The 25,950-nt window shown below is 39.1% G+C and overlaps 1 protein-coding gene across 1 annotated transcript in view; it reads left to right on the top strand.

Annotated features, from left to right (window-relative positions):
* LOC119648640 overlaps positions 1–25,950 on the top strand; it is a 358,882-nt gene that overhangs the window by 270,227 nt on the left and 62,705 nt on the right. The window contains exons 7-10 of the mRNA XM_038050411.1: positions 1,961–2,119; positions 17,836–18,354; positions 18,952–19,230; positions 21,049–21,144. Of these exons, the coding sequence (XP_037906339.1) occupies positions 1,961–2,119; positions 17,836–18,354; positions 18,952–19,230; positions 21,049–21,144 (1,053 nt within the window). The remainder of the gene's footprint in view (positions 1–1,960; positions 2,120–17,835; positions 18,355–18,951; positions 19,231–21,048; positions 21,145–25,950) is intronic.

Raw genomic sequence — 25,950 nt, 5'->3', positions numbered from 1 at the left:
TACTTTTGTGCATGAAGTAAACCGCAAATATAAGTACGATGAATTTATATATGCCTATATATGTACAGTATTCGGTAATAGACAGTTTGATTCTTTAGGGTGAGAATAATATCTATGTCTCTAATATGTAAGCATATCTTGTAGAAGGAATATGTTGGATTTGTAGCTATAAACGGATGGAAAAATGTGCGTAGAAGCTTCTCACATAAGATGAACACAAATCCTTTACACCTGAAGCGTGAGCTTCTGGTATTCCGACTTGTTTGTATCTGTTGTAGGTTAAGTTCACATTTGCGAATAATATTAAACTCCGAGTGTGAAGCGTATGAGGTTCACTATTATCAATACAATGCTTTCCATCAAATGATTTATTTAAATCGCTTTCTGAAAAATAGAGGGCAATGGAATTTTTAGCTATGTGGCACGGGACTGTTATGCACTCACCGCTCCTCACATCTTTTACTTTTTCTTCAATCTTTGTCCCGCTCACAAGCGGGTCGCCATTTTGTTTTATCAAATGCCTGGTCTGGATTTAATCGCGAAGATTTTAAATCGCCATCCAACATATCAAGCCACCGTTGTTTCGGCCGACTTTTTGGTCGCTTACCGTCGACTAGTCCAACTAACATCTTCGTCTCCATTACCGCAAGACGCTGTTCATTGTCTCTTATAGCCCGTCAACACTCAGAACCATAGAGAGCGACATGAGGGACGACATTGCCGCCATTGTCGATCACAAAGAACACCAGTTCTGGAAGGCCATTTCATCCAGTTTGCGTTAATATGTGATGCAATTTCATTACATAGTTCTCCATTTGCTGATAGCATTGACCCGAGATATTTAAATCGCTCAGTTCTAGGCAGGTTACTGCCATTGATAGGACTGAGCGGGATATTTACCGAGTCAATGCTATCGGCCAATGGAGAACTGCGTTATGCTCCTCACATAGGGAAACACAAAACCTTTTATACCGGAAGCGTCAAGTTTCGGGTTTCCCGACTTGTTTTTTTCAGGTCGATATAGTCTCTCTATCTTCTTATGCCTCGCATGGTGGTGGGAAAGAGCGTTTAGGTATCGGTTAGTATGGGTTAGTTTTAGATGTCAATAATTCGAGCGAATATTTTTGCTTTTACACAATACAATAGTAAGAGTTCAACAGAAGAAAATTTAGGAGTTTTACTCCCCCTGTTGGTCAAAGCAAAGTATCTAAGACAAATCCATACCTACGTCGTAGTTCCAAAGACAACCAAGTCGAAGTCTTCCGGAAAAATGTATGGAGAACAGTTTTTACGCAAAAAAAAAATAACTGAAGTTTTAAATGTCGTTGTTAGGCTATCTCCGGCAAAATTGATTGGTTGCCATAAGCGCTTAACGGGGGCTTAGTGTTTATCGTTATGGTATAGCGAAGTAAAATTAGAAAAAATTAACAAACCGATTATTTCAGCTTTCCAAATGCTTGATTGTCTTGACATCGTGTATCGAGAGGTGCGGTGGTCGAGACGATTGAGCGCTAGCCTTTCAATCTCGTTACCCAGGGTTCAAATCTCGGTCGTCGTGGTTGTTTGTGTTGGTGTTTGTGGTGTCCTATTGCTGTAGGTTTATCACCTGCGCAAATTTAAGTGTAATGATAATGAAACTAAGGTCCAGTCTCATTGAAAACAGCTGTGTACTCCACATAGGAGTGAAGACGTGAAATACTACGCCTTTCAGGCAAGAGTGCAACAAACTAATTATATTCCACCTAGCTTCGCGTTTCGATTTTTTATTCTAAATTTGGGCGTACTCTTTTACTTATCACGGCTGTAACTTTGATCGTGTTGATACAGACAGAAAAGAGGATAGAGTTTGAGATTGCTTTTGAAGTGAATTAGAATTGGAAAACGGTTTTCTTTCATTTTCCTTTACATAATCCGCTGAAATAAATCACGCTTTTATTAGTATGCTTCTTTCGTTTTTTAGAACATCTTGAATCGTACGTCCTCAACTGAGACTGATGAAGAACCCGCTTCTAAAGTTGCACGATATTCAGATGAGCCCAAGGACAGTGCCTTTTTCGGAATACTTAAGGAGCATTTTACAACTCAGGCAGAAGCTATAAGTGATGATATAATTTCTGAGGTATGTATTTTAGTATTTTTATATTGATGGTTAATGCTTTATGAAGGCGATGTGATATGACATCATTTTTTAAAAAAGTGAAATCACAAAGTAAAGTAATATTTGCCCTGCGTTTATCACATCCGTAAGCTAAAACGCACTGCAGAGTCAAAAATTTAATGAATGAAGGTGGACTTTCTTTCATCCAACAGGAGAAAAAAAGCAAAAGATTTCCATATACTATTGAAGTATATTCTAACGTACAAAGAATAGGGAATCATGACTATTGTTAGTGAAATTGATATGATTATTGTTAGTAAAGCTGTGCCTAATTATTATATTTTTTCACAATAAAGGTTCAACTTTACGACAAAGAAGTCTGAGGGATTCGCTTGAAATTTTCACTATATATTCCACACATATGTGGTTATCGTCTCTACTACCATCATGTCTCCCAGTCTCACTTGGGTTTTACTCCGTACTCTCATTACTCTTAGACCAACTTAAAAGAAGAACGTTATTTAGAAGATAGTTCTTTATTAATCTTTTCTATTATGTACAAGCATAATCTTTGGTTACATTAGATTTCTACAATCTGCAGTGGGCCGATTCTGCAATTGAGTAAAGTTCAGACATCAATCTTTAGTAGCAATAAAAAACGTAATTCATGAATATGCGACTACTTGAAGCACATGGTGAGAACTGGTGGGGGTAGTGCATCTATACGAAATGTAGGCCTCAAAATGCATCCCGATATCTACTCAAATAAAGTTAATAATAACATATTATTATATGTTGAAAATTTACCCGAAAATTTCCGTCAATTTCATGCTAGAAGTACAAGATTTAGCATTGGTACGAGTATAAGGGATAATATCATATAAAGCATTTGCACTCCATAAATCAATACTGGCAACTCTTTCGAAAACAACCCGCAATCCGCAGCCATTCTGTGAAAAAACATTTTAAATGCAAAGACGACAACCCTATCGATAGACTGTCCATAGAGATAACGACGGCAGCACTTTTTTAATATTCTCAATGAAGCAACTATTAAAGGAAATAAGAACCCTGCAACGAACCAAAAACCAAGAAAAGCATTTCTCGTAAATCGATTGGACTGTAAGGCTTGTATAACGTCATCATCATAAGGTGAACTTATATGAACGATGGGGTCCATGGGGACATTTTAGTTTTACTTTGTTAGCTTGTTTTAGTTATTTTTAGTTTTATATATTTATCTATATCTATGTGCTAATTAAGTTTGCGAGTAGTGTTCAATAGGATAAGCATGTGTGTACGTTAGTACCAGTGGTAATTAGTTTAAGTAACTCCGCCATCTTATTAACATAGTATGCTGGTCCCAAGCCCAGGTAAACGGTAAAGCCTCAAGATTGCATCTAGATCAGGCATTTGATAAAATAAAATGGCGAAATCGATCACGGCGAGCCTACCCTGCTTGTGACCGGAACAAAGATTGAAGAAAAAGAGTGATATTTACTTTAGGTATACATAGGTGTATATATAGGTATATACGTTTTTGTGCACGGAGTAAAGTAGAAATGCGTGAAGATGCGCGAATTTAGATGGGCAAAGTTTGCTTATTTAGGATTACCTCAATATTTATCATCATCATTAATGGCGCAACAACCGGTATTCGGTCTAGGCCTGCCTTAATAAGGAACTCCAGACATCCCTGTTTTGCGTCGAGGTCCACCAATTCGATACCCCTAAAAGCTGTCTGGCGTCCTGAGCTACGCCATCGGTCTATCTTGGGCAGGGTCTACCTCTTCTTCTTTTTCTACCATAGATATTGCCCTTATAGACTTTCCGGACTAGATCACCCTCATCCACACGGATTAAGTGGCCCGCCCACCGCAATCTGTTGAGACGGATTTTATCCACAACTAGATGGTCATGGTATTGCTCATATATTTCGTCATTATGTAGGCTACGGAATCGTCTATCCTCATGTAGGGGCCCAAAAATTCTTCGGAGGATTCTTCTCCCGAACGGGGCCAAGAGTTCGCAATTCTTCTTGCTAAGAACCGAAATCTCCGAGGAATACATGAGGACTGGCGAGATCATTGTCTTGTACAGTAAGAGCTTTGACCCTATGGTGAGACGTTTCGAGCGGAACAGTTTTTTGTAAGTTGAAATAGGCTCTGTTAGCTGACAACAACCGTGCGCGGATTTCATCATCATAGCTGTTATCGGTTGTGATTTTCGACCCTAGATAGAAATTATTAACGGTATTAAAGTTATGTTCTCCTAAATTTATTCTTCCCGTTTGACCAGTGCGGTTTGATGTTGTTGGTTGATTGGTTTTCGATGCTGACGTTGCCACCATATACTTTGTCTTGCCTTCATTGATATGCAGCCCAAGATCTCGCGTCGCCTGCTCGATTTGGATGAAGGCAGTTTGTACGTCTCGGGTGGTTCTTCCTATGATGTCGATATCGTCAGCATAGGCCAATAGTTGGGTGGACTTAAAGAAGATCGTACCTCTTGCATTTACCTCAGTATCACGGATCACTTTCTCGAGGGCCAGGTTAAAGAGGACGCATGATAGGGCATCCCCTTGTCTTCGACCGTTGTTGATGTCGGATGATCTTGAGAATGATTCTGCTGCTTTTATCTGGCCTCGCACATTGGTCAGAGTCAGCCTTATAAATTTCGTCGGGAATCCGAATTCTCTCATGTCCGTGTACAGTTTTACCCTAACTATGCTATCATAGGCGGCTTTAAAGTCGATGAATAGATGGTGCAACTGGTGCCCATACTCCAACAGTTTTTCCATCGCTTGCCGCAGAGAGGAAATCTGATCTGTTGCTTATTTGCCTGGAGTGAAGCCTCTTTGGCATGGGTCAATCATGTTCTGGGCGTATGGGGCTATTCGGCCTAACAAGATGGCGGAGAATATCTTATAGATGGTACCCAGTAACGTGACATCTCTATAATTGCTGCACTGCGTGTTATCTCCCTTTTTATGTATGAGACAGATAATGTCTCTTTGCCAGTCCTCAGGCATTGATTCGCTGTCCCACACTTTGAGCACAAGTTGATGAACCACTTGGTGCAATTGGTCGCCTCCATATTTAACCAATTCGGTTGTAATTCCATCGGCTCCTGGCGACTTATGATTTTTAAGCCGATGAATTGCACGGTCTGTTTCTTCTATATTTGGTGGTGGTAGTATTTGTCCGTCGTCTTCAGTTGGCGGGACATCCAACTGGCCGATGTTTTGATTGTTCAGTAGTTCATCCAAGTACGCTCCAATATGCCCATTCTGTCAGATTTCCCTCTTTGTCTCGGCAGTACGAACGTTGAGATGTGTAAGGCTTCATCCTGCTTACTTGCTGGTGAGACTTCCGCGCCTGGTTCGGCTGCTCCCTGTACTTTTCGAGTTCACAGATTTCTTGGATCTCCCAGGGTTTCTTTTTCCGTCTGTGAAATCGCTTCTCCCCTCGCCGGAGTTCGTGATAAGTCTCCGCACGTGCCCGCGTTCTTTGAGAATGCACCATTACTCGGTATGCGGCATTCTTCCGTTCTGTTGCTAGCTTACATTTATCGTCAAACCAGCCATTCCGACTCTTTTTGCCGCTGGAGTCAAGTGTGTTTGTTGCCGTATTTATGATAAAGTTCCTCAGGTGATTGTGAAGATCATTTGTTGATGCTTCATCTCCAGGATCTCTGTTGACTGCGGTTATTGCGGCATCCATTTCCCTCTTATAGGTGTGTTGTGGGTGGTTCCAGTGTTAACTCTCACCTGATTGTCAGAGGGGATTCTTGGTTGTGTTGTTATTCGAGTTCGGAGCACCATGCCAACGAGATAGTGATCTGAGTGTATTTTAGCCCCCCTATATGTTTTGACCTTCATCAAGGCTGAGAGGTGGCGTTAAAATCCCCAAGTATGATTTTGATATCATATCTGGGACAGGCGGCCTGGGTTCGTTCTACTGCATCGTAGAAGGTGTCCTTTTCCGACTCTGCAGTCTCCTCTGTAAGGGCGTTTATGAGGCTTATCTTTCTAAACTTGCTTGGCAAATGCAGAACGCATAGCCTTTCGCTTATATTTTCATAGCCGGTAACAGCAGGTCTCATTTTTTGGCTGAAACCTACTCCGAGCACATGGTTTACTGGATGGCCACTATAATATATGGTGTAGCGACTCTTCTCCAGGAAACCGGTCCCTCTCCAACGCATCTCCTGTAGCGCTTTTACATCAGCCCTATATTGGGACAGAGTATCGGCTAGCTGCTGAGCAGCATTCGGTCTGTACAGGGAGCGCAAGTTTCATGAGAAAATGCGCAAATCGTTATTCCTTTGTTGTTGCCGGGTTCGTCGTTGTGTAATCAGTCCAGTCCGAGGCTCCTGTTGTGGCTTCGTAACAAGTTGTTTCCCATATAGGGTCGTCAGCCATACCCAACCCCCAACCTAGAAGACCAGTTGGTAGAATTTGTCTCGTTTTTAGGTGCGGGAGACTCACCTTCATCCTTCTCCGTCTGCAGTTTTTCGTTAAGAAAAAACTCCCAGCGGTCACCACGTGGAGGTGGAGATAGGGTTTGGTAGTAGAGCTATTGGTGTTGGTTCAGCAGGGATTTTCCAGGTTTTATGCTCCATCGTGGGTACCAAATCACGTTTCGCCCTGGGACCTATACTACCCTTTGATCACCTCAATATTTATGTCTTTGATATGTGTGTATATATGTATATCTGGAGTTTAGCAGTGACGGAATATTTTGCATTTTTAGTAATGTAGGAATGGAAAATCGTGCAAAGTGATTTCTTCACATAAGATGAACAAACAGTCTGCCAGTACATATAGTTATAAATCAGGTCATTAGTCGGCCGGAGGTATGTCTACCCTTCATCACTGCGGGCATTACCTATTTTGTCCCCAAAAAGGTCACGGTCGAGGATCTACAGAAACAAGACCGATTACCAACCAACCAACGAACCAACCCTCTACAAATTCATAATGTTCAATATTAGTAGGACTGTCGAGTTGGATCAAGGGGCTGCAAAGAGGAATTCAATACCCTCTACTCGGTAGTTGTGGGGCAGGCAACTAGATGCCAAAAAATTTTCTTTAGTTGCTATATCGATTACTGCTAAGGTTTTGCCTGCCCCCGCGTACCTGGCTAATCGATGCCCTACATCTGTATCGCATTGATCCGAAACTAATAAAGTTTTCGGTGACAGTCATGGAACGATGGCTATGAACTTGATGTTCTGTTAGTGCGTTGATTTGATTGTAGCAACGCTCTTTCGTTTTGGCACTGAATCCCGTTTTATGGCTACTGAATGATGCTAGAGGGAATCGTTTCGCAATTAAGTATGGTCTACGTGCTAAGTGCGAGCTGACACACTTGTTGTACTTAGATGACATCAAGCGACTACCTTAAAAGTCTATTGTGAAAAGTGGACATGTTTAGTTGTTATATTTGGATGGAATTTGGACAAGTGTTGAAATCAATCCATCCGTAAAAGTCATCACGAGCACTTAGGTTTATATTAAAGCTCTATGGGAACTCACATTACATAACGAAAAATTGGACTTAATGAAAAGGTTATTAGTATACAGACTGCTCTAATTGATTATAAAGGAAAAGAAAGAAATTGAGTTTACATTTATCCCGGGAAGAAATCACCAAAAAGCGTTCTGTATCTCCGAGTGAATTTTTCGTGAAAATATTGATTTTCTTTGTTGCGTCTTTCACGACCATAACTTTCGTTGGCTCTTTGATTATCCTCTTCGTTGAAATACGTTGATAGAACTGACTGGCGGCTTCTTTTTCCTTTCTTATTTTTCCGAAATGTGCAACCCTTTGTATTACTGTTTTCATTTGAATCTTCTTAGACTTCATTTTCCTTCGAATACAAATAACTTAATACCTTTTATGTTTAAGGGGATCTGACGCGTTCAAATTTTTCAACTGCTCAATTTTGTAAGAAAAATAAGAGATATTTTGATGAAAATTTGCATATGCATAACATTTTTGTTTTTAAAATTTAGCTGTTCTTCTGTTCTACTGCAATATGATATCAAAAATGTACAGTGAGCAACATAAACATTGAGACTGCAGTAAATGAAATAAATAAAACGTGTTTTAAAGGGGTAAAAAATCAGGGAAAGGCGGTGAAAGTGGTAAGTATAAAAGAAAGGGTATTATTAATCACAAGTACCTAAAAAGTTGGAAAAATAACGGAAAACAAAAAAATTACTGCAAAAAATATTTCGTAATAATGTACGCAACATAAATATGTCGCGAGGCCATACTAGCAGTGGATGGTTTATCGCAAACATACTGTACGTGTTGCTTATAGCTGAACTTCCTGCCTATCACCACCCCCAAGTATTTGATGGTCGGCTTGGATGGGATGATGTGATTCCCGATTCTAATACAGGCGTAATTTCTCTTCCGGCGCTTAATAATGAGGATCGCTTCTGTTTTTTCCTCCGCCAGTGTCAGGCCAGAGCTCTCTAGCCAACTTTTAACGGCACTGATTGCCTCGCTTGAGTATAACTCAACATCTTCGAGATGTTTTGCGACAACAACTAGCGCTATGTCTTCAGCGCAACCCACCACTGTGGCTTCCTCCGGAAGGGGAAGATTAAGTACATCATTGTATTATACATAATGCGCCCACAGCAGTGGGCCCAATGCGGAACCCTACGGGACACCCGCGGAAACAACATACTCCTGGGGTTCGTCATCAGTGTCATACCAAAGCCTCCTTTCAGTTAAATTACTATCGACGACAACAGCGAGATATCCGGGAATACCAACCTTCGCTAGGGATTTGTGTATTAGATTCCAATTAGCCGAATTGAATGCATTTTTCACATCCAGGGTTTCTACCACGCAATATTTTCTAGTACTACCCTTTCCGTGGATTTCCAATTTGATGGCATCAATGGTTGATCTGGCTTTACAGAACCCATACTGCCGATCTAAAAGGCCGCCTTGACTCTCAACAACCGAGAGTAATCTATTATAGATTACCCGCTCTAACATTTTTCCTACAGTGTCCAAAAGACATAGGGGTCGGTATGAGGATGGTTCACCTGGAGGTTTACCAGGCTTAGGCAGATGTATCAACTTCTGCCGGTTCCATCCAGCTGGAAATATTCCCTCGAATATGCACGCTTCGAACAACTTAGTGAACAAGTCCGGCCCGGATTTCACGGCAAGCTTAAGGGCCTTATTCGGTACTCCGTCCAGGCCTGGCCCTTTATTGTCTCCTATTCTACCGCAGATCTCCAGCAGTTCGTTTCTGGTGACTGCGGAGTTGCCGTCACAGACAGAGGTGGTTGGAATATGTCGGTACTCTCCTCTTGCTGGGGGAATAACCCCTGGATGATTTTCAGCAAGAGGGTGGGACACGTAATCTGCGGAGATGAACGGCCTCTGAATCGTCCCATCACGATTCTATAAGCACTCCCCCACGGGTTTACGTCCGCTTCTGAGTAGAGTTCCTTAAAACATTTCCTCTTGCTTCGCTGGATGGCGCGCTTGAGGATTTGGCGGGCTGCCTTATAGGCGCACTGTTTTTGTCCCTGATCGACTCTACCTACCGCCCTCTGAGCCGCTCTTCTGGTTCGGTGGCAGGCTGATCGAAGGCCGGTCAGTTCATCACCAGTAGTTTGGTCTTCTACGGGGGAATGAGCACCTCCTCATGTTTTGGCGATGCATTGAGCCAGATGGACAGCTCTTTCCGTAGAGGCGCCTGCTTTATTAGGTTGATCTAACCACGCCTCTATGAAGGTCTGCTGAAAGAAAGAAGATTGCCTGCTAATCGCTGTGGGTGTAGTGTTCGCTGACGCACCAGGACATACCACGCGCCAGCGCAGGGCTGACAAAAGTCAGGTCAACAACCGAGCCTGACCCCCCTTTCTGGAAGATGTTTACAGCTTCTTCGTTAGCCAAAACTATGTCCATATGCGCAAAAAACTGCTAATAAACTGCGCCTCCTAGCAACTGATTCTCTGCTACCCCACTCTAGGGCCCAAGCATTGAAATCGCCAGCAATCACCTTTGGAGATGATTATCAAGCATTTGTTCGAATTCAGACAGTGTCAAACTTGGTGGGGCGTAGCAGCTGTATACATATACAGCGTCGAGAAGAAGATTATCAAGCATTTGCTCGAATTCAGACAGCGTCAAACTTGGTGAGGCGTAGCAGCTGTATACATATATACTACTTATTTTCGCCCACACAAAGCCACTGGCTACCTGACTTGCAGTACATTGTATGGCCTGTCGATCGCAAGCCCATATCGCCGCTCCACCAGTCGAATCTGTGACCCATATGCCACCGTGACGGTTTCTATACGGTTCACTTATGATGGTAATTTCCATCTCAGATTCGATCGTGGTCTGCTCAAGTGAATCCTGAGCGACCCTGCAATGATTCAGGTTTATTTGAATAAACCTGATTTTCTCATTTCCTAAATTCCGGCAATATGTCGGTTATCTTGTCCCTCTTTTACTTCGCACAATTTGGGGTCCCTATTGCACTATCTGGCATTATGGCTTTTCTTCGCAAACCTTCTGCATCGATCGGATCGATCAATGCTTCTGGTGCATGCCTTCGCAAAGTGCCCAAACGTGAGGCATTTGAAGCATCTCTTCAGTGAAGTTTGTTGTCTTAAACGGCAGACAACCCATCCAATCTGAACCCTTCCGGCAGCTAACAACATGAACAATAGGCATTTCGTAAGCCCACAACGGACTCGTCGGGAAGTTCTTTCAAGTTGAGTTACTCCTTCAGAGCAGTATAAATTTCTCCTTTCGATGTCACTTCATTGAGATCCTTGCATTGTATAAAGATCTCATGATTTTGGGCACGCACTGCGGCATTCTCCTCAATGAGTTTTTGACTTGAGTGCGAAAGTCATCAGTTTTGCCCACGCTGGATCTTTTCAGCTCGAATATGAGATCCCCTTTCTGGTTTCTTTGGATTCTATTCACATTTCCGCTCAGATCTTTTAGGTCGGGATCAGCTTTGACCTTTTCGAGTATCTCCGCGTAGGACAGATTGCCCTTATAGAGATAGGAATCGCATCTAGAGAAGTTCGCACTTTTGCTTTTCGTTTCGCTTTTTTGTTAGTAACTTTAGTCCATCCATCGTTTTCGTTCATCTTGGGCTTCGCAACGCTGGTTGAGTTTCCTACATCCGCTGTACGCTTTCCTCTTTCTGAGCTGTTGGTGCTGGTTTTCAGAATGTCCAGTCCACCTTTTTTTTCTCTTAGTCGCCTGCTGGTTATTTAGAGGATCTCCCTCTTTTTCACGTACTCGTTTGTTTGGCCATGATTTTTTGGTAGTAAGGTTAGGCGTCACTTGGGTCGTTTGTGACACTGTTGGCACATCGGGGTTCGGCGTGTGCTTATTATTCTTTTCCTCCATCTGCGAGAGGACTTTAATAGCCCTTACTATGTTCTTTATGGCTTGGTGCACGTTGTGCTTGTCCTTGATAAACTCGGACAGCTCACCTATTGATATGATCCTTCACTTTTGGCGTTTATTTACCTTATCCTTCATCGTCTTTTTCATTGGTGGAGATCTCAAAGTTGACGAGCTTCTTTTGAATAGATCTCTTCCTTGTTCCTGGAGCTACTCATGCTGTCGTGCATCTTGAACATATGCCGTGGGTGTTATTACGGTTTTTGTCGTCCAACTATTTACCTTCAGTTCATCTTTGTTTGGTCTTGTTACACTTCGTTCTCCAGATCCAAATCACTTGTAACATTATATACCAAGGTGGCCAAGTTGTCCACCACCGAGGCACTGCGGTCGAGGGATATCGACGACCACTCACTCACTCACTCCCAAAAGCTGCCTGTACTGGGATTCCGAATCCTTGCACCGTAAGTTTCCTTCTCTCGTCTTCCTGGTGGTTCTATGTTCTGGGTTTCCTTCCCATAGCCATTTTGGTCCACGCAACAGAGATGAGCAAACACTAGCCCATGCAAAGTCACAAAAGAAAAGTGCATGAACACATATTTACACATCAATAGGTATGCCCCAATCCGCCAGCTGGAGTGGCGCCTGATGGGAGATCTGGCCACTCCTCACATGTCTGTCTGTCTGTCACACTCGGAAACTGCTAGACCGATTGTCACGAAAATTTGGTGAGAGCATGTAATCTGCTGTTCCCTTTACATGCAGCAAGTGGCGCCATTTTGTGTTAAGTTTAAGGGGGCTCCCCATATATGTGAATGGAGGGTGCAAAATTTTTTTTCATAAAATGTCATGTGTGGTAGCAAGTTAAAGTGCTCAATTAGTACTTTTCGAAACTGGTTCCATATTTGATATCGGGTGAAACAAAGAGGAGTGAGGGCTCAAAATATGGCCATCAAAAAGTGAAACAGGTCTCGTTCTCAGGACCTATCCAATCGAAAATTCTGAAAAAAATCACAATGGGGCATCTCTACGAAATCTAGGCCTCAGAATACATCCGGTTCCGATATCTGCACAAATAAAGTTAATAATAATAATTTCCACATTTTAGAAATTTACCCGGTAACCCCCCTTATGTCCATCCTAGAACTACGAAATCTGGCTAGCCATTTTTGTGAATTTCGTGCATTTTACAACGTGTATGACGTCATCATCTCATATCAATTAGTCAATATCACAACGAAGTAAGTTCATATGAATGGGGTTGTATATGAATATCAATTATTCCAAACAGACATGTGTGTATGTAGGTATATATTATATGCGTGATAATGAAGTTTGTGGTTAGCGTCTAATTCAGATAGAAATATTTGTACATTAAGCCAGCCGTATTTAAAATGCGTACTATCTATGTATATATGTATGATTTTGAGCACGAAGTATTAGGTGTGAAATAGCCGATTTGGCAATCCAGTGAAGATAGTTGCGATTTTGCTGTATCAATTCACAACCAGTTAGCACTGTTGGTGTCAGATAATGAAGTGTAAATACTCCTAGATTTAACCAAGGAGTCATTTCACTTTTGACCATCGTTGTGATAACAGTGAATGAAAGGGAAAAAAAGGATGGAAAAGAACCAAGAACGTATACTTTTTCTGTATGAGTTCAAACTCGGTCATAAAGCAGCGGTGGAGGCCAAGAACATTAACAGCGCATTTGGAGCTGATACGGTAAGCGAAGGAACCACACGGCGGTAGTTCGAAAAATTCCGGTCAGGCGACGTAAACCTTCAAAGCAAGCCACGTGGATATCCAGAACCATCGATTGACAACGACGAGCTGCGTTTGTTAGTCCAATCCGACACACGTCAGTCTGTGAGAGACATTGCAGAAAAAGCTGGGCGTACACTATTCGACAGTTTCCCGGCACTTGCAACAACTTGGAAAGGTGAAAAAGCTGGACAAATCTGTTCCGCATGCCGTTATGGAGCAAAACATGGCGCTTCGAATGGAAATTTGCAGTTCTTTACTCACCCGCAATAGAAGCGATCCCTTTTTTGCACAGAATAGTGATATGTGATGAAAAGTGGATATTATACGACAATCGTTGCCGATCAGCACAATGGCTAGATGCTGATGAAGCATATGCCGAAACCGAGCCTCCATCCGAAGAAGGTATTGGTGTTTTACAGCTGGAGTTATCCACTATTCTTTTTTGGCACCTGGAGAAACCACAAATGCACAGAAATACTGTGCCCAACTCGAGAAAATGAACCAAAAATTGAGTATTCAACGGCCGAGATTGGTCAACAGAGATGGTGTGATACTCCTTCATGACAATGCACGAGCTCATGTATCCAGAACAACGGTTCAAAAGTTGAACGAATTGCAGTATGAGACTCTGCCTCATCCACCATATTCACCGGACCTTTCGCCAACCGACTACCACTTTTTTAGGAACGAAGAGACTGTCAAAACTGCCTTCAACGAATTTATCAACACCCGACAGTTGGACTTCTACGAAACTGGCATACATGCTCTTGAATCTCGCTGGGAGAAATATTTTGAATCGACTGGCACCGCTTTAAGCTTTATAGCCGTTTCAAATTTTAGGACCAAAACGGCCATTTCATTTGCAACAACCTAATATTTGCCATACTCGTTTCAGATGTTTTTTATGAATCATCTCTAGGATACGCGTTTATGGCTTGTATCGGTTGCCTAACCCTTGGTTTGGTTTTGTGGACAGTCGTGCAGTCATGTTCAGAGGGTTTATGAAACTTCCAACGGCTAGGTCAATGCCACGCTACGTATTCAGTCATTCCATTGGTTAGTAGAGATGGGTAGGTAATGTATGTATGTGGTCAACCATGCATCGTGTATACTCGTATGGGCTATCAAATGAAAGGTCTTGATTAGTACTTTTTGAAACCGATAGTTAGTTTTGACGTTGGTGCAAAGGGAAGGAGTGCAGGGTCCGAAAATAGTTACTTCACGGATCCGTACTCAGAAAGTACCCAACCGAAATATCTGAAAAGAAACATGGTGGTCCATGCGCATGGTACCTAGGCATCAAGACACTCTCCATACGGATACATGGTTAAGTAAAGTTAATAATAGTACATTACCATATTTATTATAAGAATATTTTGAGGAAATTGACTGGGATAATTACTGCGAAGAAAGGACAAAGGAATATCGTAGAGCAATGCAATAGTGTTCATCGTTTGAGTGCTATGGCGTTCTAGCAAGTATGGCAAGGCTCTGAAAACTGGGATGAATTAACGGTTAAAATTTGGATAGATGTTTATGGGTCAGGACAGCGGAATCTTGAGCAAGTGAAAAGATGTTGTTCAAAGTTTCGGAAAGTGAGGTTCATCGAGTCGTACAAATGTTGATTGTTGTGTTACAAGCAAGAACACGGGTCATAATTTTGGGACATTATGAAGTAGTGAGCCGTGAGCATTTTTCTGTCCCCGAAACCATAATGAAGGGCGAGCGTCATTTCTATTGAACTAGATGTTTTTGATCAGATTGCATAAGATTATGTTAACAACAAGACTTTGCAAAACGGCTGAAGAGACGAAGACGGATGCTGATTTATGAGATTGGAACATTCGCATAGGGTCTTATAGATGAAGCTAAGCTGCCAATAGTGAGCGTTAAGGAGGAATTGCACCCTCTAAGTAATAGGATGCAAACACGATTTGATAGTTTACAGCACAAAAAGGGGGGGGGGGTTGAACACGAAAGTTGCAATCAAAATTTTAAGCACCATTTTGGGAAGTTGAGGATTAGACGAAGTGGGCAACGTCGAACGAAAATAAAATCGGAATACAGACGGGCACGATTGTGAACCCCAGACAGATAACGACGAATCTTGTTCGCGACGAAAAAGTTTAGGCGGTGGGCAATGTGACGAAAATCACTTTGTGGAAAATATGTGTAACCCCAACCAAAATTATAGGAATGACAATTAGCCAAGACACCAAAATTGTATAAGAATAGGGCGAATATTTAGTTAAGATGGTTGATAATTGATGTTAATAAGGAGATGCTGTCAAAAGGAAAAGTGGTTTTCTGGCAAAGTATTCATATGCCTTTTTCGAATGTTCCACGGGTTATAGAAAGGCCGGAGGTTTGCTTTGGGAGTCGGTCTTGTTCTTGAGTTAGAGCATAACGCGTCAATTAAAAATACGCCTCGAATTGTTACCAATTGTTCCCATAATCAATTGTGCATAACGTTTCATAATTAAGTGTGAAGAAAAAGTTTCAATTAAAGTTATATGCGTTAGCCTCTCAATTTTGTTATTTCGGGTTCGAATTCCGGTTGTCATGGATGTATTGTGTGCGTCTTTGGTCTTGCCTCCGCGGTAAGCTTATCATTTGCACAGCATTAAGTATGCCGATAGTGGAACTGAAGCAAACTCTTATTGAAATTAAAAAATGTGGGAAAAAATGACAATGACAACGAATGGACTGTGTGGATGCCCTACACTCGAAAAAGGAGTGAACAAGAAATGAACAAACTTGCTTTTTGCACCCGGACACCCTGCCCAAAGTAATAATGATAATAATCATCGTTGGCGCAAGAATCCAATTGGATCAGCGCGTTGAAGACCTTAACGGTAGACTACAGGATTACAGTACCCTGTAGGAGGCAATGTAGTCAGCATTACGCTGTCAAGTGATTTCCCGGAACTGATGAGTCAACTGAAATTGGAAGTTTCTAATTCTTCGAATCCTATTCTAAATATTTTGAAAAGTAACATTACAAATATATGGAAAAGTAATAATACGATAAAAGTTGTCATGTCGTGAAATTCACGAACGTTGTTATATCATCAAGCAAAATCCATACTAATGCTGTGATACTGTGACTGCTAACTCGATAAATTGGAACAATTTGCCATATATCATTCTCTCGGACATCTTCTCCATAGTTGCCAACTTGTGAGTTTTATTCGGAATTCCTTGCAATTCGACCTAGGAAATCTGATAAGAATGTCTCTTCTCCATAGCTCTGGTGAATCAGATAATCATCCCACTTCGCTTCATATACAACCATTTGAAATAATTAATACTTGGCTTGTCTATTCAGTAGTAATATTTATTAAGACTGCAAATAGCCATATTTCGAGAACTATTTGTTCCCTACATCACTGCCAACAAGCCTACTTGAGACACTACTCACAAATTTCATTAATATATATATGTATATGTTTGGTTTGAGTTTTGTTTCACACAAAAGCTTAATAAGCGAAAAAAGCGCAAACATCTTTTATCTCTGAAATCTCATCTTGCCCTCATTCAAGTACTAAAAATGTTTAACTTTCGTGATCTCACGAAGCCCACTTTATCCCCCAAGCTAATCGCGAGCATGTTAACTTGTTTGAGTATTTGATAATATTATCCGTGCCAAGTACACTTTCGTCCGTATAGGACTCTGATGTAGTATATTTCAGACTTTAGAATGTAATAAATTCACACGACGAAGACAAATTTGACGCCATAACTTTGCTAATAGTAGTAGAATCCATATTAATTTTATGGTACTATGTGTTTTCTTGTGAATTCATTTGTGGGTCAGAATGACTATCCGTCTTACACACCAAGCTGATGAGATATATCAATTTGATGTACTATAACTGTGTTGATTTCAATACGATTACTGTGAAACCTGTCACTATCTTGCGCTATATTTTGCTACATTTCTGCATTACAACATTAGAAGAAATACACAAAACCTTTCATACCTGAAGCGTCCAGCTTCCGTTTTTCCAATTGTTTATTTTTCAATATCGGCAGCAAGAGGCGATACATTTCAAAGCAAGCATGATCTGTTTATGCCACTATCTTAGGATAGGGGACGAGTTGATCACCCAAGAAACATGTGGTGCAAGACAACGGTCAATTGTATATGTAACTGTCCACTTGGTGCAAGTGGAAATATTTTAATGTAACATTTTGTATTCGTGCTAACTCCAGAACCCTACTAGCTGCAACTACTTCTCATTCATTCAAAAACTCCTAAAAGATACGAAAATGATAAAATGTATACACAGGTCAGTAGTAGTTATTTTTTTCCATTAATTTTTTGTGTCTTTTCCTTGCTTTTGTGTCTTTTTGTTGCTCTTCCGGTTTGCGACTTGTTGAGATTGATGGCGAGGTAAGAGAATACGGACGTATGATAATAGTCCTCTGTCTCAAAAACTGCCCAATTGAATGGCATTTTAGGAATTCAACTCCTTTCATTTGGATATTAAATAATGATGTTTTAAGTTCGCTAATTGCGGAAATTCGATTAATTAAATAGTTTCTTTCTTTACAGGAAGACAGTGTGAATAGCTGCAGCTTTCAAAAAAAGTTTTCATTGCGGTTCCTACCGTCACCTCATTCTCGCAGCCGTCGTCATAAATATTCCGACTTGAATGCAATTGAATTCGACGCCGATTCCGAAAGCAGTGAATTCGAGGATGGAAGTCTGAACAAAGGAAAAAATCGGGATATACGAAGACAGGAGAAATGCTATGCTGCAAAAAAGGATTATAACCAATTGGTGGTTAATGAAACTATGGACTTTGGCTGTTCAGCCGCAAAGAAATCTAGCTCTCTGATCTTTGAAGCAACCGCAGAGAATAGTACTAGTTTGAAAATAATACAAAAAACAATTCTCGAAGAAATTGATCAACAGAAATCTGTTGGAGTCACAAAAAAACGTGAGAGGACTGCAACAGATATATCAAAGTTCAATCGATCTGATCGCAAATCGAAAAATTGTGCCATATTTTATTTCAAGCATTTGGATACGGATAATGAGAATTTGGGATTGTCATCTCAAGGAAGCGATGTATGTTTCTTTTCCTTTTTTGCTCTTTTACTCGGTAGTAGCTCTACTAACATTCGAAATATTAAGTTAAGCAAATCTTTGAATATTACTTGTATACTCCGGAATTATTAACCTTTAAACTCTGTTCCAAACCAAATGTTAATTCAGATAATAATGGCTTTGAAAAACTTTTCGCGTGTAAAGGAAACTGTTCAAGTAGCTAAATTGGCCACCCTTAATTCACTTTTTTATTATTTAAAAGAAGAAAATTTTCACGACAATTGTTGCAGAATGTTAATATCCCACTAAGTATACATTACGAACTACATACAAATAGAGCTGTCAAGCATCCAAATAAATACATGAAATCTTTTATATCGACCCTTGTACAATTAGTTCATTCGGACAAGTTGTTCGTACTAAGTTGAAGTATAGACTTGTTCACGGTACAGAACTGAATTAACGATTCTCGAATATTTCGACCTATTTTAATCATTAGTTTCAGTATGTTGAATAATGTTGGGGATATGTACATTTTACATCAATGATTAAGTAGTGGCCTCTTTCCAGGCATTATGTGAAATAATAATTAACCTCCATTTTCCATTTTTATCTTAGGTACTGAAATCAGATGATCCATCATCAGATGATGAGGGTTGGTTCTTCTCTAATGATTGTACAGATGGAAAATATATAATAAGAGAAGATTTTGATAAGGAAAATAATACACAAATTGAAAAGAAAAGTAATAGTAACTCGATTGGAAAACTAGCATCGCCAATAATATTGGAAGAATCAGCAACAAAGATAGGAACAACAAACGATATGGAGGAGAAAATAGTTGAGGAAGTTATAAATTCGTCAAAACTAAGTAGTGAAGATACAATTCCAAACCAGGTAATTTATATAAAATTTCCAGTCCGTTTTGAAACTAATCTTTTTGCTTTAAAATCTAAATTTTGGAAATTATATTTATTTATTTTACACTCGAGTGCAAAAAAAACAACACACCTTGAATTTCATTAAGAAGAATTTATTAGATTAATTAATAAAAAGGTTGGGTTTGAACCAGCACACATATAGGTGAGGGCCAACATTTACAAATAAACTCGAAAATCCACAAGGATGATACACAAGGTGACTGTGATTCTAGCAAGGGGAGAGAACATATTGATGGCTATAAATTTTTTGGCCTTTGCTTCTAAGTAAAATTTAGAGAATTTTTTTTTATTTTTAATCAACAAATTATGTTTATTTTGTTCTTCGTTTTATTTTGTTCTTCGTTTCTCGTTGCATATTTTATTATTTGTCCTTTTATGCCAAAAAATCAACAAATTTTATTAAGTTGAAAAAAAGAAAAAATAACATAATAAGCAATAATTTAAGATGACTTAGATTTTTTGCATTCGAGTCTTTATATTTTGTCCTATTCCTAATAATTGGTGTTGAGTGTGAAGTCAGTAGAAGATCAAATGCAACGTATATTGAAGTAAATATGTAAGGTCGTTCATCCCTTCGTTAAACAAGAAATTATTCCATTAGATTGAATTTTGAAAATAACGGACATGTACGAGAAGTCAATATAGAAGAATATCTGTGGCTTGCTTAAGAGAGTGTTAATATTGGGTCAAATGAAATGTACGATTTCGAATAAAAAGTTTCCTTCATTTTATTGTAAGAAGAATCAAATACAATTGATCGATATATTCACCAGATGCATCAACACAGCTTTCTTGTCTTGTTCATGTCTCTTTACCAGTCTTGGTTGCTTGATAGCCAACTTTCTAATAATTTTTTCCAAAACATAGCAATATAATTCGAACGTAATTAATTAATCAGGTTTCATAAAACTGAAATGAATAACGCCATTAGCTTCTTTTGGTAGTTTTGGTGCTACATCCTTATGCTGAGCGTTTGCAATTATCATATATGGTCCACTTTTCATCACACAACAATCCGATTTAAAAAGGTAGTCTTTTATTTCGTGAGAGTAAAAAATTCAAGCTTCAAAACGAGTTCGCTTGTGCCGCTCCTATACAGGTACCCGTCTGTCCTGCTTTTTTGCTTTGGCGAAATTTTTCCAATTTTCAATTACAGTTTGAGTGATACGTGAAACGTTGCTGCTAATTCATGAGTGCTTTGCGAAGTATTTGTTTTCAACACGGCTCTTAATTCTTCGTTATTGACAATAGCTTCGGATCTTCCACAGGGTACATTTTCAAGGCTAAAATTACCCGAACGAAATCTCGCAAATCAACCACGAATAATGGATTCATTAACTATATTCTCACCCCCATGATACTTATACTCAAAAGCAACACGCATTTTTGACTTATCCATGATTTTACGAAAATTGTTCTATGTAAAATAAATTATAAAAGATAACTTTAAACTTTTACGTCTGACAGAGCGTAGCAACACTTTAAAAAAAGTCAGGAGCTATTAGAGGAAAATGTCAGATTTGGTAGCTGTGAAAAAAGTAGGTTTATTATTTGCACATTAAGTGTGAAGATAATAAAACTGAAAAATTAAAATTTGAAAGGAGACTAGGTGGATGCTCCATGCTTTACAAAGGAGGACATTTGTCGAGAAACTAAAACTCTTCAGAACTTATTGTACTTTGTTGGAAAGCCACTTCACTTGGATCAACCAAACAAACTGAAAAATTTTATTTAAAAACTTGTGTATCTTCATTTCCATTTTTTTTTGTTTCAGGAAAATGAAGGCACATACATTGGAAACCTAAACGAGAAAAGTGATGAAATATTAAAAAAAAACCTGGCAAATTCACCTGAAGGAATTACGAATAAGGTAGGATTTAATTTGTGAATTTTCCTGCCATTGTCTATTTAAAGTTGAGTGGATGTTATCTTTCCTTGATGATTGATTGATTATAAGTCTCACTTAATGGTGGACTACAGCAGTTGGAAAGCAACTGTATTAATAGCTGATGTCTCATCATAGTAGAGACAACGGAATCGCATCGTGACCGAAATCGGCTACAGATGTTATTTGCTTAATTTTTCTCGATTCATCATCATTATATGCAGCGACATCAGTACTATTTTCTTTTTGAGGGCTAAATATAGGATTTTGGTTATTTGAAGACAGAGAATCCTTTTCCAGAAAGTTTTTGCTAAAAGCTGTGAAAAACAACAAAAACAAACACCCGAATATTTGTTTTTCTTTTAAGTGGATATATTGCCTTCTGTGCGGATAGCTGAGTGGTTAAAGCACAAAGCTGTCGCACGGAAGGTCGCGGTTTGAATCTCACTGGTGGCAGTGGAGTTTATATCGTGATTTGATGTCAGATACCAGTCGAATCAACTGTGAATGAGTACCTGAATCAAATCAGGGTAATAATCTCGGGCGAGCGCAATGCTGACCACATTGCCCACAGAGTACTGTAATCCTGTAACGTACCTTTACAGTCTTGAATGAAGTGTTCTAACACACTTCAAGGCCCTTATCCATTTGTATTGTTGTCCCAACGATTATTATATTGGCCTTAATTAGGTTTATTAATTTTTGGTCTAATTTTCAGATATTTGCCAAGTAATCAAAACTTTATAATTAATGCAAATATGTATTCGCGCTCCTAATATGGGGTTTTTGAAAATCAGTGAAATTTCGCTAAAATGTAGATAAATGTTCATATTTTGTTCATTTGGAAGTGTCAAAGCGGGTCGCGTTAATTGTCTTTTTATCCAGGTTAAGTTATTGATTTCTTTCCCAAATAAATGCTTATTATCCATTGAATTGCTATCTATTCTCCGAAACAAGTACAATACGATACGATAATTGCCGGAATTATGTTATTCTGCTGATTCTCTACATCGATCAAATTTTCTATGTGTTCCTATTCGTAAGGCCGAAGGTTGTTTTTACGATTGTGAAGAATTTGCGTCCAAAAGTTAGGTTGGCAAAATGGAACGAACCGTACTTCCAAAAATTCGAACATCATCATAAATTTTTAAATATTTAAAAAATTGTAAAAACCTCATTATATTAATATTTAACGTGATGCCCTCTCATTTCTTAATATTCAATTATCCGGCTTAGGGAAATAACTCAGAGTCTAAAAATATGGTCGCTGTTAAGTTGGTCTCACCTAGTCCGTACTCGTTCAATTAGAGACTGGCGATTGGTTGGTAACGGTTCTTTGAACATTGAACCTTTTGCTACTGCGCATAAATTTTCGATGTGGTTATGGGTGAGTTGCCTGGCCATTCCATTCAAACGTCTCGTTTCCGGCCCCCCAGCGTTTTAAGAACCTACTTCTTATGTTGTGCAAATCCTACATTGAAAGCCACTTTTCATCGTAAGTCTGAAGGAGCCATTTTTTAACAAAGCTCAGTCTCTGCCATAAGACGATGCCGTGAACCCGTTGTAGTGGTAGACCACAGATCTTATCTATCATAGCCGTGTAGCACCAGAACATTCCACATGGGTTCTGATATTGTTTCTAGTTTGAGGTCAACATGCACTCTTTAATATTGATCTATTTTTACTCGTTGAATTTACATTATGTTAAAAGTTATTATACCCAATCTTAACATGACGAGGTAGAATTTTGTTAGATATAATGTGATTTAGAAATAGTTTTTTATCATATAACATATGATGATCCAATCACCCAACGATTTACGGAAAATGATAAGAATTGTTTTTTTTTTATGAATTGAATATGAAAACACTACTGATTAAAATGAACAATTGACATAGAATTGATTTCAGGGATTCCGATATTAAAATATCGATCTCAAATGGCTTCTAGATATAAATTTGTGGTCATGGTATCAAAGAATTATGAATGTTTCCCTTTCTATTGAAATTTTATCTTATCTCTACCCAGAAATAAATATAGAGAAAGGCGAAGCTCGTGAAATGAATTGATAAAATGCAGGAAAGTTGATAAGATAATATTATATTCACTATCGTTATAGCGTTGATTCTGCGCTTACTTCAGAGATATAAACTCATTTTAATCTTGTTTAGTTCATGTGATCTACATAAATGTTAAATAGTCCTATTATAAATCAGTGCAAATGGATCAATGATTACTTGGAATGATTGGTGTTTAACAAATCCCCTTTTTCAAAATAATTTTGAGGATAATATTGTGTTGGTTTGCTGGTGTCCGTTTTTGTCTCGCGCAAGTATTAGTCCTTCGGAAACACTTTGTAGTACATCAACCACACAGGTGAACATTTTCCAAGTTTTTGACATTTTTTTTTGTGAATAGAGTCCGATATTTTGGACTAATGAAAATTTGGGGCAACTATACCAATTCAAGTGAAATATGAATAGTGATCGGAAACATTTTAAACAAGTCGGGATACCGAAAGTTACGCGCTTCAGGTATGAAAGGTTTTGTGTATTTCTTATATAAAAATATTTGAGTAGATTTTTGTCCCATCAGAATTATATATGTATATATTATGTGACAATATTCACTTTTGCGTGATAGTGATATTAAAAGTCTTGGATTTGGTACAGAAGCGACAATTTTGACCTATTATACCTTTGTTAGCAACAGTACGATGTCCACCAGGCAAAGTTCATCATGCAAGTAAAGTCATTAGTACTTTCCGAATATGATGTTATTTTTGGCGTGAATTGTAAAGTGCGCGAGTAAGGAGTCAGAATGTACACACTTAAAGTGAGACAGGACTCATTTTCGGAAACTATCCAATCTAAAAATCCAAAAAAAAAATCAAGGTGGCGCGCTTAGATGAAATCTAGGCCGCAAAATATGACCCATTTTGATATCTTCCCAAATCAATTTACTAATAGTATATTACCAACTTTTAGAAACTGACTGAAAACCCCTCTTATATTCATCCTAGGACTACCGAATTTTGCAGCAACATACATGAAAATCTGGCCATTAACGCCAAAGTTTTAGCACTTCAAACTTAGCAACTTCGGGCGAATTTACTGCATCTGAAGTCATGCAAATGATTTGCTGACGTCATATATAACGAGAATAATTGACTTTCGCGTGAAATATTAGGGAGTCATTTATGAAGAATCTATTTGTCCCCAGCCTTTTTTAAGGTTTTTTGTAAAACCCTTATTTGGAATCGAAACCCCAAAATATGTCCCATTCCGATACCTGCTCAAACAAATTTTCTAATTGTATATTACCAACTTCCAGAGATTGGACAGAAAAGCCTCCTTGATTTCATCCTAGGAAGCGGATGAGGACAGTATCGTGCATATGCGTGCCAAGTTTCATGGAAGCTATTAAATTTATCAATTTCGCGCGAATTTACTGCATCCTAAGCCATGCAAATAAGTTGCTGACGTGATAATTACCGAGCATAATTGACATTCGAATGGAATATTAAAATTGCATTCATGAAGAATTCACTGCATGCTAAGCCATGCAAATACAGTTGCTGACGTCATAATTACCGAGAATAATTGACATTCGAATGGAATATTAAAATTGCATTCATGAAAAATTCATTCCTCCCCATATCCTTTTAAGGTTTTGTGTGAAACAAAATCTTATTAAAATCGGTTTAATGCCTATCTGTCCGTTGACTGTCTGTCACACCCGATTTACTCAGAAAAGGCTGAACAGATTGTCGCGAAATTTGGTGAGAACATGTGGTCTGTGGGTCCTTTTACAGCGAGTGTCGTGATTTTATGTTGCCTTTGAATGGGGGCTTTTTTTTCACCGAATATTGTTGTGTGGGATATCAAATGAAAGGATTCGATTAGTATTTTCCAAAACTCATTTCTAATATTGGGTGAAACATAGGAGAGGTCTCGCTCTCAGAACCTATCCAACCGAAAAATCTGAAAAAAATAACAGTGATGCAACTATATGAAATCTAGGGCTCAAAATACATCCCATTCCGTATATGCACAAATAAAGTTAATAATAGTATATTACCATGTTTTCAAAATTTACCGGAAGAGCCCCCTTAAATTGATTGTAGAAGTGCAAAGTTTAGCATCAGCATAGATGATAATATTGGACATAATTTTGGAAAGTTTGAAGGCAATCTGATTATTATTAATGAAGTTATAGATGGTCAAAGTTCCGCATTTCAAATAAATTTATTAAACCCTAAGCCGTGTATGATGTCATTATCATATAAAGTGAACTAATATGAACGGCGGGGTCCATGAAGACGTTTCAGTTTCTGTTTTTTTTTATTTATTTGCATATCAATCAATCACTTTAATTAGCAGCGCTTTTTAATTTACTTGCTTGACATATATATATATGGTTTTGTGCATGGAGTAAAATGCGTGAAGATGCGTTAGATCAATTTAGATGTGTGTGTGTGTGTGTTTGTGGTGGGGGAGAAGCTATAGCTTCGCCGCCCCCATCTAACGGAATATTCCGGATTCGTTAACGTATCACAGGATATCCGTTAGTGGATGTGATGCTACCAGTCGCAACTGGAGAACATCGATAGCAAAGATTTGATGTCTGATGCGTCCATAAGCGGGGCATTCACATACGAAATGCTCCGTGGATTCTGCTTCCTCATTACAGGAGGGACACGTATCATCTTGAGTAATTCCTATTCTGAACATATGCTCAGCTAGTGAATTATGGCCTGTCAGAATGCCCACAATACATCTGTAAGTCCT

This window comes from Hermetia illucens, chromosome 2, assembly GCF_905115235.1.
Source record: "Hermetia illucens chromosome 2, iHerIll2.2.curated.20191125, whole genome shotgun sequence".
Taxonomy (NCBI): domain Eukaryota; kingdom Metazoa; phylum Arthropoda; class Insecta; order Diptera; family Stratiomyidae; genus Hermetia; species Hermetia illucens.
Note: the sequence above shows the minus strand (reverse complement) of the source record. Positions and strands in the feature narration are given on the sequence as shown.